The sequence below is a fragment of the Thamnophis elegans genome, chromosome 2, assembly GCF_009769535.1.
Source record: "Thamnophis elegans isolate rThaEle1 chromosome 2, rThaEle1.pri, whole genome shotgun sequence".
Lineage (NCBI taxonomy): Eukaryota > Metazoa > Chordata > Lepidosauria > Squamata > Colubridae > Thamnophis > Thamnophis elegans.
Genome location: NC_045542.1, coordinates 12343928 through 12359249, shown reverse-complemented (window position 1 = coordinate 12359249; position 15322 = coordinate 12343928). Strand labels below are relative to the sequence as shown.

The window sequence follows — 15322 nt, the reverse complement described above, 5'->3', positions numbered from 1 at the left end:
ATGGCTAAAATATCAGCATATCTTAAAGATCACTCAAATGAGAGATATAAACAAGACTGGAAAAAATGGATTGACTATATGCAAAATAAATACGGGACCAAGAAATTCCAGTTAGCCTATGCTTAAGATCAGAAATGATTTAAATTGTTTAAAGTTGGTTCAGCAAGAAGAAGCTAAGGTCAATGTAGAATGTTATTAATTTTTTTTATTTCTTTTTTTTTTTCTCAATAGATTTTAGACTGTGTTTGTTAGAAATCCATACCGTGTACGGGTTCTGGGAAGTCGGGGGGGGGAAGGTGGAGGGGGGTTGGGGGAGAGGGTGGAGGGAGGGAGGGGTATATATTAGGCTAGACAAGAATTTGGTGGTAAACTAGAATTATTTTGATATACAAGAAATTGTACTTCGATGTCTTACTGATTGAGGAATGATGAAATGTTTGCCTTAAAAGAAATAAAACTTTTGAAACAAGAAAAAAAAATTGTTTTTTTTCCCCATAGGCTACGCAATCATTAGGCAGATCCTAAGCTTTTCCCTCTTTCTCTCTTTTCAGTTTCCCAGTAATTCTAGCTCACAGGTTCACATCCCGTCACTCAGTGTGGATGGACTCTCCACCCCTGTAGTCCTTTCTCCTGGTCCCCAGAAGCCATAATCTTCCCTCTGCATCACCACATTCTCTACTCCTGCCAAAGAACTGGCTTGAGTCTCTTTTCAAGCACTTGGGTCTACTTCAGCTAGAAGCTATGTGTCCCTTCGTTAACTGGAAGAACCCTTTGATGATTCAAGCCACGTCAGCTTGAAGAATGGAAATGGCATAGGCAAGCCGATTCATCCATTAATCTTTGATCTGCCGGAATTTTTCTTTGGAACCAAATGGTGTTTTGCTGGTATCAAGCACTTGATGTGTCGCACTTGCTTCTTGTTGCAAAATTCAGGCAGCCCTCAAATATGTCTGTGAGGGCAACGAGAATATAAGCTTTATTTGGTCGCCTCTCCAAGAGGCTGCCTTTATTTGACACTGTTGTGGCAATATGGCTTTCTTTATCTGTCCCCTGTGGTGGTAGTCACTTTTAATAACAGTTCATCTGATGGTGCAAGGTCAAGAAGGCTACCAATCTTCATCCACTTTGCAAGATAAATCAAGTATTTGACTTCATCTCTACCTTTTTTTTTTCCTGGCTTACTTTAGCTTAGTTATTATTAGAGAAGTAAATAGATCCTACCAGCCAGGTTCATTTTCGGAGTATACAAAGAAACCAGTGCCAGTCTTGTTTGTTTTATCTATATATGGACAACACGCTGATATGCAAGCCATTTTTGTTTTGGCAGGATATACAGTCATAAGGGATTTTGGTCAGCTTTGATCTTGGATGGATAGGTGTGGGAGTGCCATAGCAACTCACATCGGTTGCAGGTGAACAAAGTAGAGAAGAGGAAGCACTGTTGATCATGTTTCTTCCAAGAATACTGATAAGTCGTTATTGTATTTGATTTGGTTTCATAGGGAGGAAAAATAATGGGATGTGTTTGCTGTGCAACACAGTAGGAATAAACTGTCAGCCATCTTCTATTCGACCAGCAAAAGCAACAGCATCAGTTGCATTTAGTTTAAGCTCAGTTAATGGTGATTTTTTTTTTTTTTTTTAACTCACTGAAGTCAGAATGTTTCTGGTATTTCTTTGGGAGAAAAATTCTCCATCTGACACCAAGATTATAGCTGGGGAGGTTTTGATCATTTTCCCCCATTGGTCAAAAGTCACCGATTCGTCAATGTGGAGACCAGAGAATGAAGTCTGCTTACTGTATTCAAGACCTAATTTTTTTTTTTTGTAGCAGAATGGTTTCCTTAATTTATTTCCTGGCGATCAGAGGACATGACAGAAATGGCCAAAGGGGAAGTCTTTACCCTCTCTATTTTTGACTGCTTTTTATGGTTTCGTTTCTGTCATCATAGAAGAAATATCAGGCATCAGCTATTACGGTGGAAAAATATTCATTACAGATTGATCCTGATCTCACATACCTCTCCAGTTTTCTTCCAACTCTTGAGTCATCCTGGAAACAGCAATGACAAATCCACTATCTTACAATCTCTTCAATTCCTGGAGCCAAAAAAAAAAGCTTTTTTAAATGGAAACAGTGGAAATGGTATATTTCTATAGTTCCACATTTTATTTCAAATGCACCATAAAGGGACTCTGCAAAGGGCTGCGTCTCTTTATCAGTGGGTTTATTAGAACTCATGTATTCAGATGACAAGAATTTCATCGCTAGTTTATTGTGGGTTTTTTTGGGAGGTTATCCATAAATATTTGTTAATGCCACAAAAGATGTGCTATTTCAGAGGTATCAGCCAATTCTTAATCAGAGTTCCTGGCACCTTCTATTTTTTCACAGAGTATCTATATCTATATATCACAATTTTATCTATTGTCAAGAGAGTTGTATTAAGAGAAAAGGAGATGGTTCAGATCTATATTTATCTTTTCATCTGTCCATTTTGATAGCTATTTTTTAAACCACAGGATGGGAATGAAAGAAGATTATTTTAAAGTGAAGTTGGAAAGCATTTCGCTCTCTAATTGTTTGTATGTACCTGTGTACAAATTTTGAAGGGAAAAGGGCGTAGTGTGGAGAAATGTGGTTTTGAAATTATTCCCAGTAGAGTTTGCAATGGAACTTCAATAATGATGGACCAGGTTCTCTATAAGAACAGTTTCCAACTCTGATGGTTGAAGATCTCAAGTCTTAATCCAAACTATTGAGAAGACACCAGTCTGAAGCCTTTTCCAGGGTGTATTTGGAGAGAATATGCGGTCCCATAGACACTAACTTGCCTTGTGCTGAAGGTGTTCCCTGCAATGTCCCTTGGCATTCTTGGTATCATTCCAGGAATACTAACAGCTACTGAGCAGTTCCTTAATGTATGGATAACGAAAGTCGGCTCTGTAAGAGCAAATCAGCACATTAATACCAGTAAGAAGGATCGAAGCAAACATTTGATGAGAAGGTCAGGCCAGACTCTGAACTTGGGTATTAGAAAATCTATCATTGGAGAATGGCTTCACTAAAATTTGTGATCACTGGGATTTAGAATGTCAGAAAATCTGTGGGTTAAAATCTTGCATATGAATCATGATGAAAATGGGCAGCAAGGTAAGGGACCCAGCTAAGAGAGCAAAAGAGGAATGTGCCTGAATTTTTTGCAACTAACAGGCTTACCTCCTCACAATTTGTACTGTACTCCCAAGTGATTTTTCTATGCTCTTGGAGAAGTCTCATTCAGTATGTAAAACTTTAATTAAATTACTTGGGAAACTGACTGCAGAGAGGTGAACTAGGAGCAGGATTTCACCATCTAGATGCCAACTTGCTTTTAACTCACTCCCTGCTCCAACCTTTCTATGTGATTGGTGTAGAAGTGAGTTTAAAAGATATGCCCAATGGAGCGCTGTTGTAATTTTGAAGTGTTGAGATAGAATCCGATTTCATAGGGAATTAAGCAAGTCTACCTGGATTTATTCTGGCAAGAAAGAGATGAAACTGAGTAGGAGATTTAAGATGTAATCAATATTTTAGATACTGGATTTGGGAAGGCTTCAAAAACAAACGTTTATAGCCAGAAAAATATGGTTTATTTTTAATCATCCTGTTCTGTAGCATTAATAATAATACTGATTATATTTTTGTTGCACTTCCATATTGCCTCCTCCTGGGAGAAATCTAAGTGCTTTATAAGAGGTGATTTACAGTTTTATTTAATAAATTAGGCACTTTGTGTGATCAGCAATCTGCAAAACAATCAGGTACAATTCATGGGTGTTACCATTCAAATCATGTGTAAATCATATGTGATTTGTGTATAAGTAAACTGTACTTTAGAGTAAACTGTGAGCACAGCATGCATGTGTGGAGGGTATGTGGGTATGTATGTGGGTGTATACACACACAACACACACACAATATACATATACACACATGCATGCTGTACTCATATTCAGAAAAACAGATGGAAAGGAAGGTTATTTTGTGGCTGAGCACAAAGCATTCAAGCTGATGTGTAAAAAATGAACAAAGCTTTATTTTGTGGCACATTTATGTAATGCCACTAGTTCATCAAGAGTAAGTATTTGCATTGTAATGGATCTGCAGTGTACTTTCATACAATAACCTTCAGTTTTATTTTAGCCTTCCTACATGCAGGCCATGAGTAAACCATGCGTAGCCATCAGTAAAATTGCAAACAATGTTTCTTGTAAACTGTAAGTGGAATGTGGTTATACTTTGAGTACACCATATGCAAACAATGAATAAGTCATGTAAGCCATTATTGACCTATGGTCAAGCCATGTGGAAGCCGATGCAAATGTTCAAACCCTTTGAGGTATGGTTGCTTTCTTAAGTCTTTGGCTTTCCACATTAAACCTCTGTTTTTCTCATGCAGGTGCCATTGGGCTTGCCCAGTTTTATTGAGAGCACCCAGCAAAGTAGCTTTACAAGAATCTTGTCTAGGACCAATGGCTGCTTCGGCACTCTCCATCCTGAAGCTTGGTCTTCAGGGTTAATTGCTTTAAAGTCCTAATAGGGCTTAGGAGGGTGTGGCTCCCAGAGCCAAATAGTAGCACTGCGGTCTCGGGCTCCTTTCCTCACTTCAACTTGTGCAGCTTTCAGAAACTTTGTGCTAGAGTAAGACAATATTTTGTAGCCATATATTATTGCTGACACATACAACAAAGATATCCCTGCTATGGCGGCATGTTCAAGGAGCAATTGCAAAAGGACTATTAAAGAAGATTGCAAATATTTTACAGAGAGGGAGAGAGAGAGAGAGAGAAGCACATAGACACACACAGAGATACATGATAAAGGTATATATATATTCAGAATACAGACACATAGGTATATATTTATATTCCTTTCATAAGTAACTCTTCAGGATTCATAGGGCTATGGATTCCTTTATCTTCAAAAAGAGGAAAACAGATAATTTAGAGAATTCACTCTGAAAGTGCTTAATATCTTTCAAATAACATTAATAAAAATAATTGTAAGTTGACAGTATCCTAACCACAAAAGTAAATTAAATGGGGATCTTTTATGATTTACATTTTTAAGTCCACTGAAATCCAAAATCCAATTTTTGCTTCCAAAAATTTTAATTGAACTGGGTGAAGGCAGTAGATGTGAATCCTTTTATACTTTCCTCATGGTGAAATGATGAAGTACTGTAATAAACTGTGTACTGTATCTGCTTGGCAAAATGTTAAATGAGGGAGAAGCAGCAGTAGCCTTAAAATACTCCCCCAGTTTAAGCCAGGAAATGTCCTTCTAGAACAGATGAGCATGAAAGTGCATTTTCTCTCCATTCCATTAAAATCCTCAAATGCACAAGACATAGCATTCCTCACACTGTTCAAACAATTGGTTTGAATGTGTTTCTTTGACAAGATTTTTGTACAGCCATGAAATATTGCACTTTATCCTCCACTTACAAGGTGGCATTTAAAGGGAGGTGGCTTTTGATGTAGAAGAGAGAAAAGTTACCGGTGAGAAATTTGTATTTCTACAAAATGGCTAAAAACTGCAGAAGCTCTAGTTGCCAGCTGGCTAACTTTTCGAAATGAGTATGTTTAATAGGAAAAGTTGCCACTATTTTTATTTTTTTTTAAAGGCAGAAATTCTTTTGACAGTGCACAAAAGGCAGGAATTAGCAGATTCCATTCTCAGTAGGATGTTGAGCAGCCTTACTTGCCCTGAAATTGTTAACAGACATGTATTCGTTTAATACTGTTCGTGATGACAGTCCTGAAAGACAGCCATCCAGTTTGCATACTTAAGACCTTGCAGAAAAGGAATCTGGAAAATAAGGCAAGACTCAATCTCATATGTATGGCTAGTGAATTTCAAAACAATCCCCTTATTTAAGACTGAAGTCTGACCTCTTCCAGCAAGGATCCAAGTCTCTGCAATAAAATAATCAAGTGAAAACAAAATTATAGATCAGATCATTTCACTTGACAAATAAAAGCCCCCAGTCTCTACCAGGAATCGTAAAGCACCATAAAATCTTATTAATTGTCATGGACTAGGGCACCAATTGTAATGTCAATGAACTTCCATCCCAAAGAACTAATAATACCACAGTATCATTGATTCTAAAGACCCATTGAGGTTTGTGTTTCTTCACAAATGAATCAGGTATACCATTTATTTTTCCTGGAATGTACACTGGGTTGCAGTTGTCAGTACATTTTGCTCCCATTATAAAGTGGTTTTTTTCTGCAATGCCCAACTGGTACATCAGTTGTTTATTTGTTAATGAAATCACGGTGGTGGTGGTAGAGAATTGGACATGGTGGAGCATTGCTGTGTAACAAGAGTACAATCCAGGAAAAATATTATTGCTCATTTCTGTGGTTTATATAAAGCACTATGACTTTATTTCATTCCATTTCACAGTCTGCATTTTGCAAGTTTTTCAGCTTGCATTTGGTCATATTTTCAAGAGGCTGCTTTTAGATGATTTTGAAAAGATGGGACTAAGAAGATAGGATGATCTCTGACCCCCCCTCCTCCCCAATAGGACTTGAATAAAATAAAGCTGGAGCCAACCTGCATTAAGTTGGCCTGGTCATTCTTGATGAAAAGGGCTAAGAGCTTGATCTGTCATTCTGCAAAGCTTTAATGGGAATGTGTATCCACATCTTTCGGGCTTATGTTTGACCATAGAAATACGGCCGTAGCCTCCAAATTTAATTGGGAGAATGTCAGGGGAAAATGCTAATTCCCTCGTAGTCCCTGAATGGGATACTTTGCATGACCGATTCCAAGAATATTTGATTTAATTTATAGCAAGAAAATGTACCTAACACCTACAAAAAATCAGGAGTGTCTTTTTTGCCTTTCTCACTTGAACATGCTGAGTCTATGATATTCAGAATTTATTTCTTTCTCAGTGGCACTTTGAGTTGCTAAGAGTGCCAGTGTAGCAGGGATTGGTGAGATAATGTGAAAAGAACAGGGCAAAATCCAGGGATTTAACATTTTTGGTTGAAGTAGAGATTTTGTTGGGATTCTTTTTCCCATGGAGGAAGTCCTACAAGATGGTCTGGGAAATTATTTATTTTCCCTGTTTCTCTTCATTGTTGAACTGGTCTTGGTCCCTGAACCAGAGGTGATGGGGATCTGTCCCTCTCTAGTTACCTCTGCACTGGGGTTTGGATCCTGTTTATTTTTATGACGAAACTCTGGGATCCTGCCCTGTAAATAAATTTATTTTTCAACAAAACGCATTCATTGCTGGTTTCTTTTTATTTTCCTTTCCTGTTTCTCTGTCAGACTCCAGTTCTATGTGTCTCCTGGAAAGTTTTCCCTCTCTTGGTCCATGTGATTAATTAGATCTGTAGCATATTTACTTTTCTGGAGGAACAGCATCTATCTGATGAACCAAAATTCAAGCAATGCTTTCCCTGGGTATCCTAGTGCATATGCTCCAACATAATTTTTTTTAAAAGACTCCATAACAGGGGTTGCTTTTGCCATTGCGAAGAGGAAAATTCAGAAAGGACAGACCCTCAGAGAACCACAACTTTGCCTTATGTTTTCTTTGGACTGATAAATTTGCTTTCATACCACAAATTCCACTTCCAAATGGTGGTGGTATAGACTAGGGATGGGTCCGGCAGTCACTACTACTGGTTTGCTTGTGGGTGCACTGCGCGCAATGCAATAAAAATTGTTCTGTGCAGAAGCAAAAAACAAGATGGCGGCGTCTATGGCACCGGCTGGAGAACCGGTTCAGGGGCGTGGCAGGCCTAGGTCGCTGCCGGTTCCAGCAACCCAGGCCGCCAAACCACTATTGGTTCAGCTGAACCAGTCCGAACCAGTAGGAACCCTCTACTGGTATAGACTAATGCTCCATTTTACTAGGGCAAGAAGGACAAAGTTTTTCCTTTGTCTCTCACAGTGAAGGGGGTAAGGGTGCTCCAGTCCAATGGTCAAGAAAGAAGGGAAAATTATAATTCTAGAGAAGAACTGTTGGGGTGCAAAACAACCAGTGTAGCTGCTAACACCCCAGATCACAAGAATGCAGTTCCAACTATTTCTCATGTGGCATGAGCTCTGCCATGGTGCAACTGATGCTCTATGCAGATCTTCCCTGTTCTCCCTCCATGCCACCACACTTCTCTTGGGAAGGAAGGAAGGAATCCATTTTATGGGGGAACTGCTTGGTATCCTCCCCTTTGCAACAGGTTACATAGCTTGAGAGTAGAGACTATAGCAGGCCAATAAAAGGAAGGTGCTTCTGCCATACCTGAAGCAGTGGGAAATTCAAAATCTTATTCTTTTGAGACTACAAGGACCAAGGCCTATGGAGATTCTCAATTACCTAGGTCACGGTTATCCGAAAGGTGTTTCTACAAAAGGCAACTGGACTTGTTTTTTTTTCCCTTGAAGAAATTTTGCTTCTCATTCAAGATGCTTTTTCAGTTCTGAAGCAGAGAGAACTGAAGAAGCTTCTTGGATGAGAAGCAAAACATTTTCAAGGAAAATCTGTAGAGATTCTCAGTCATACAGGTCATGATTGTCCCAAAGGTGCTTTTTTCAGGAAGCAGCTGGACTTTTCAAGGGAAAGAACAGAGGAAGAACAGAGTTGTCTTTTGGAAAAGCACTTTTAGGACTACCAGGGTCAATATTTCACACACATCCAGCTATCGCTGGGAGGTGTGTGTGTGTGCTTTGCAATTGCTACCATGCATTCAATGGCAACGAGAGGGTTAAGCAGCAGAGATGGGAACTTTCCCCCTACAGATGAAACTCGAAAAATTAGAATATCGTGCAAAAGTTCATTTATTTCAGTAATGTAACTTAAAAGGTGAAACTAATATATGAGATAAGACTCATTACATGCAAAGCAAGATAGTTCAAGCCGTGATTTGTCATAATTGTGATGATTATGGTGTACAGCTCATGAAAACCCCAAATCCACCATCTCAGAAAATTAGAATATTACATGCAATCAATAAAACAAGGATAGTACACAGAACAATATCGGACCTCTGAAAAGTATAAGCACGCATATGTACTCAGTTTGGGCCCCTTTTGCAGCAATTACTGCCTCAATGTGGTGTGGCATGGAAGCTATCAGCCTGTGGCACTGCTGAGGTGTTATGGGAGACCAGGATGCTTCAATAGCAGCCTTCAGCTCTTCTGCATTGTTCGGTCTCATGTCTCTCATCTTTCTCTTGGCAATGCCCCATAGATTCTCTATGGGGTTCAGGTCAGGCGAGTTTGCTGATCAATCAAGCACAGTAATCCAACAGTCATTGAACCAGGTTTTGGTGCTTTTGGCAGTGTGGGCCAAGACCTGCTGGAATATGAAGTCAGCATTCCCATAAATCTCATCTGCAGAAGGAAGCATGAAGTGCTCCAAAATCTCCTGGTAGATGGCTGCATTGACCCTGGTCTTAATGAAGCACAGTGGTCCAAAGCCCTGTTGTGAGATGGTTTTCATGAGCTGTAAGCCATAATCATCACAATTATGACAAATCACGGCTTGAACTACCTTGCTTTGCATGTAATGAGTCTTATCTCATATATTAGTTTCACCTTTTAAGTTGCATTACTGAAATAATTGAACTTTTGCACGATATTCTAATTTTTCGAGTTTCACCTGTATGTGGAGTATCTGGGAGCAGCAAAAACTTCCTCAGCAGTGGCATATTTAAAGGGGGGCAAGGACAGAATTTCTACCTCTGTCTCCCAATTGGCTGCTAATATTCTATCCAACCTTGTAGCTAAACAGAAGACAATGACATAAATAATACCCTCCCAAACAGCATCATTATTTATTTATTGGATGCTTGGCTTTTTTTTTTAAGGTGTTCAAAGTACACAAAGTACATAGCACTCCTTCCTCTTAGTGGTCCTCACACAGCAGCCCTGTGAGGTAGGTTGGGCTGAAAGAGAGAAAATAAGTTGCCCAAAGTCACCTCATGGGCTTTCATGGCTGAACCGTGGCGTTCAACACTTCACCCCTGCACCACCTGGCCTCTCAGTATGGTATACATGTTACGTGCAGTGCAAAATTATCCTTTCAGGCTAACCCTAAGTGTTAACTCTCTTCCCAACCACAAACTGGATATACAGAATAAAATGAAGGACACTCGAGTGTTGTGTGTTTGGATCAACAATATGAATGTTTATGAATCTTTGCGAGGACAACTAACCCAGGTTTTATCATGCCTTAAGGCACTAGCTGGCACATGCAGTAATTTGGATCCTTTCCTTCTTTCGCTTTCGGCTTACCTTCATGTTTTTCGTAAGAGCAAGGAGGAACTCAGAAAGAGGGAGAAAGGTTGCTCACATGGGATTAAAACACAAAATGCCCCTCCTGAATTGCATCTCAGCTCAGCCCAAGAGGGGCAGCCTTTGGTTAAACCTAAAATCACATGGACACAATATTTAATTTATATCCTTTATTAGTAGCCCTTGTGCCTTCTGTGCAGGAAGAAGTCAGCCTGAAATGCTCCTGCTTGTGTTCTCTCAGTGGTCTCCACTTTGAGACGGCTTTTCCTTACAATGGACATAATAAAGAAAGGGAAATTTGCTCTTTCCAATGTTTTTTTCCCTCAGGGTCCGCTGCAGGGGTGGGTTCCTGCCAGTTCGAACATCTTCTATAGAAGAGGTTCCACAAATCTACAGTGCCATTTAGAACCAGTTCCAGCTTCCTCCCCCCCGCCCGTCCACACATCATCAAGATGAAAAGCGAGAGGAGAAATTCTGGGAGTTGAAGTCCACAAGTCTTAAAGCTATCAAGTCTGAACACTCCTGGGTTTTTTTTTCTAAAGAGGTGCAAGGGTCTTGTAACGTGACAGCTTTAAGACTTGCACACTTCAATGCTAGAGTTCCTGAGCCAACATGACTGTGGGAGGAATTATGGGAGTTGAAGTCCACAAGTCTTAAAGCTGTCAAGTCTGAACACTCCTGGGTTTTTTTTTCTAAAGAGGTGCAAGGGTCTTGTAACGTGACAGCTTTAAGACTTGCACCCTTCAATGCCAGAGTTCCTGAGCCAACATGACTGTGGGAAGAATTCTGGGAGTTGAAGTCCACAAGTCTTAAAGCTATCAAGTCTGAACACTCCTGGGTTTTTTTTTTCTAAAGAGGTGCAAGGATCTTGTAACTTGACAGCTTTAAGACTTGCACACTTCAATGCCAGAGTTCCTGAGCCAACATGACTGTGGGAGGAATTATGGGAGTTGAAGTCCACAAGTCTTAAATCTGTCAAGTTTGAACATCCCTGGTTTTTTTTTCTAAAGGGTTAGGGGTGCAAGGGTCTTGTAATTTGATAGCTTTAAGACTTGCATGCTTCAAATGCCAGAGTTTCTGAGCCAGCGTTTTGGTTGCTAAGCAAGAGCTTTGTTAAGTGAGTTTCACCACATTTTACAAGTTGGCCACTCCCACCCAGTCACATGGCTGGCAAGCCACTCCCACCCGGTCACATGGCCAGCAAGCCACTCCTACAAAACAGGCCACACCTACAGAAGAGGTTCTAAACATTTTTGAAACCCACCACTGTTATGTGCCGGCATCCTTCTCCCAAAAAGTCCATCTGCTGGGGAACAGTTAAAAACAATAAGGCACATGGAAGTATCTTTGCACACAATGGTATGTTACCCCCACCACAGGTCAAGCAAAATTGCAAAACCAGTATGACTTATTTTTTGTCCTGAGACAAATTGCAGGGAAAAAGGTACAAGTTTTCCTCAACCACTTTTTCTCCTGTTCCCCAATCCCCCTAAAATGATATTCATCTTAATGCAGAGGCACGGAAACATTTAATGGTTGAAAACTACTTTTTTAAAAAAAATAATAACTTTTTAGACTGCTTCAGGCTAGAATTTTTGATCTGATTTAATAATACTCAAGGAAGGATTTATTTTGGGTGTATTGTGCCTTTTGAAAGCTTAATATACCCAGAGTGACAATACATCCTTTATTTTAAAAGATCATTCTTTATTTCAGAAAGCAGTCCTTTAGAATTATCTAATATAATTATTTATTTTCTTTGCTCTTCAATTTTCCTTTGTAAAGCACAGTTAAAAGGATAAACATTTTTTTTTTATCCTATGGAATGTATTTCGGATTTGCCTCCTTTTCAGGTTTTTCCCCTTTATTTTCCCCCACCCCTAAATATGGTGGCTGTAAATGCACCTATCTGCTTTTTCTTCCCACTGAAAATTGCAAGAATTTGTGTTACAGCCATGAAACAGCTGCAAGGGTAACGCCCAAAAGAGGACCAACTGAGTGTAGATGTGCACAAAATTGCATGTATATAAACTTGCTTTCTGTGTGCATACAGCAAATACACTCTAGAAATCGTTATACAATGTAGTATATTGTATACTATACAACAGGGGTGTCAAACTCAATGCCGGGGGCCAGATCTAGTGCTTAGAGCTGGCCCATGGGGCCACTCTGGAAGCAGAGCCTTCTGTGCCTCTACCAGAGAAAACCCTGTACAGTCCTCCCGAGCTCTGTTTTCACTGGCAGAGGATTGCAGGAAGCCATCGCAGCTGAAAACAGAGCTTGGCAGAGCGCTCTTGGGCTACAAGTGATGTCGAGAGACGTTGAGCTGGCCATGCCCACCTCCCCCCCCCAAGGTCAAACACAACCCCGATGTGGCCTTCAATGAAATTGAGTTTGACAGCCCTGCTATACAATGTAGACGATTGTTTTTAATCTGATATAGATTATTATTATAGAATCAGATAATTTATGCATCTGTTCTAGCTGTGACCCAGTTGTTTCCTGTTAATAGGCAACTTCAAGTCTGTACACTTCATATAGCCCCGTTATTTTTTTATGTGACCTAGATCTAAAGCCCTTTGAGTTGGATGGGCAACCTTGGGCTCTCCTGCAATTCCCAGCATCCTTTACCACTGACCAGCTTGCCTGAACCTGCTGGGAGTTGAAGTTCATCCTAATTGCCTTCCGATATATGACTGTTTGTAAGGAATCTGAGCCACATGGCCATCTATTCCTAGCCCCCCCGACTGAATCTCAGAAGAGATGTTAGAGCACCGCCACCCTGGGTTTGTTCCTCATGTGATTATACTATTTGCATTTACAGTGGTACCTCAGTACTCATTCTTAATTGGTTCTGGGAGCTGCGATGAGTACCAAAAATAATGAATACCAAACACATTTTTCCCGTAAGGAATAATGTAGTGAATCACAAGGCAGCTGACACCGACAGGTTCTAGCTTGTGTGTTGAGTACCAAACAAACAACAAGTACTGGGACAAAATTTTCACATCCAAATGCGTTGAGTACCAAATTAGATGAGTGACAAAGCAGTTGCGTACCAATGTAGCAGGGTATAGCCGATTCTATTTTCATTACTTTGTGGATTGTTTAGAATGTGAGAGAAAGATCTATCTGTCTAACACAAAGCTTGTTTGTCAAAGCACCAATAGATTTCCTTTAAGTAAAATGGAGGAGGGGAGCATAGAAAGTTCTTGCACAGATTCTTCAGGTAGTCATTCTGAAATTATAAGCAAACACCATAAATACTCATAAAATGCTGTTTAATGTATTATCTTTACATACACTCCCAGATTCAAATGCTTTTTTCACACATTTTCCTTCACATATAACGTGACATATTTAGAGCCCTGGAGAGCTTAGCCTCCAGAGAGTCTAAGCTTGTTTTTCAATCTGCCCTTTCCTCTGTCTATCTTCTGAACTTCAACTTCTTGTTTCTTCATCTCCTGCAGCCTTGATTTAAGGAGTTCTGGGTCTCCAGCTTTCTTCTCTGGCATGGCTTCTGTGTCTCTAAGCTTTCCGAATAACAGGCATTCAGCTGGTTGAACTTTGCCTGGGGAGACAGCCGTATGTAAAAGAAATTCAGCCTGTCACACTGCTGATAAAAATATGGGGAACCCTGCCAGGAAGTAATAGGAAAGTTGGCAGCTTTAAGTCTAATGAGTGGGTGAATCACTTGCTCCACCTTTCCCTTCCCTCTGGCACTTATTAGCTGTTCATTTTAAATGTAGCTACTGTACCTGGTCTCTTTGTTCTTTAATTCATGCCAGTATATTTCTAGTCTGCTGCAATGTGGGTGGATGTCAAATTTGGCTTTGGAGATCAAGGTTGCTATTCTCCTGGGCTTTGTCTTCCTTCCAGTTCCTCTGTCCCACCTGGCCACCCTTGGCTCTGGTTGGTTTGCTTCAAGCCAAGTTTTTTAACAAAAGAGGAGAAGGAGTTGTTTCTTATAGCTTATGTGGCATTGGGGGGTTGGAAACAGCTGTTCCATTAAAGGCCCTTCACTGAAATCTTACCACCGCTAGTCACTGGTTAGGAAACATTAGCAGAGCTGCAACTTTTCTACCTCAGGCCTTCATTGTCACGATAGAGTAGGGTGATAAAAACTCTGACCCAATTTATAGTGTTGTGGCAGGGTGGGGGAGTGTTGCAAAACCACCAGAAATAGTTATATAACTGCTAAGAATTTTATTAAGCTTTTGGCACATTGCAAATTCACAGAACATGAATCTATAGTTAAACTGAACGATGGTTAAGTGATTCATCAATGTACAGATTGGAACAATTCTCTGAACCATAGATCAACTATCCTGGCTGGTTATGACTAAAACTGGTAAGTAAATTTTAGCCTAGTGTGTTGAAGAAACCCGACTTGTATAAATGTTATATTAATCCTCCTTCTTTGCCCAGAACCATTCTGGATCTTTTTAATCCTGCTGTCCCTGGTTCTGTGGTTTGCCAAGTCCAACAATGGTTACTTTCATCATGGTACTCTCTTCACTATTCATTGCCAAACTGCACATCACTTGTTGTATCCAGAACTGATAAACAGCTAGTGGTGATCATCTACACCAGTGGTTCCCAAACTTGGCAACTTTAAGACTTGTGGATTTCAACTCCCAGAGTTCTCTAGCCAGAAGAGCTAGCTGGAGAATTCTGGGAGTTGAAGTCCACAAGTCTTAAAGTTGCCAAGTTTGGGAACCACTGATCTACACCTTCCACCCAGTTAATATTGTGTGTGTGTGCGTGTGTGTGAGTTGTGTGAATGTTGCTAAGCTTTTTTTTTCTAGCACAGCTCCACTTTGGAACAAACAGTATAATAGCAACATGGTGTTGCTGAAGATACAAACTCTGTCATTTCTTCACCAGGAATCTTATATGCACAAGTGGATCAGTAGTTGGGATTCAAATTTTTTTTATTACTGGTTCTGTGGCTTGGGTGGCATGGCATGGCTTGGTGGGCATGGCTTGGTGGGCGTGGCAGGGGAAGGATACTGT

At 40.1% G+C, this 15322-nt stretch overlaps 1 protein-coding gene across 2 annotated transcripts in view; it reads left to right on the top strand.

Annotated features, from left to right (window-relative positions):
• The window catches only part of ELK1 (ETS transcription factor ELK1), a 35480-nt gene extending 28192 nt beyond the window's left edge, over nucleotides 1-7288 (top strand). For both annotated transcript variants that reach the window (XM_032210290.1, XM_032210291.1), the window contains exon 6: nucleotides 552-7288. In XM_032210290.1, the coding sequence (XP_032066181.1) occupies nucleotides 552-650 (99 nt within the window). In that variant the 3' untranslated portion in view covers nucleotides 651-7288. The remainder of the gene's footprint in view (nucleotides 1-551) is intronic.
• The last annotated feature ends 8034 nt before the right edge of the window (nucleotides 7289-15322 follow it).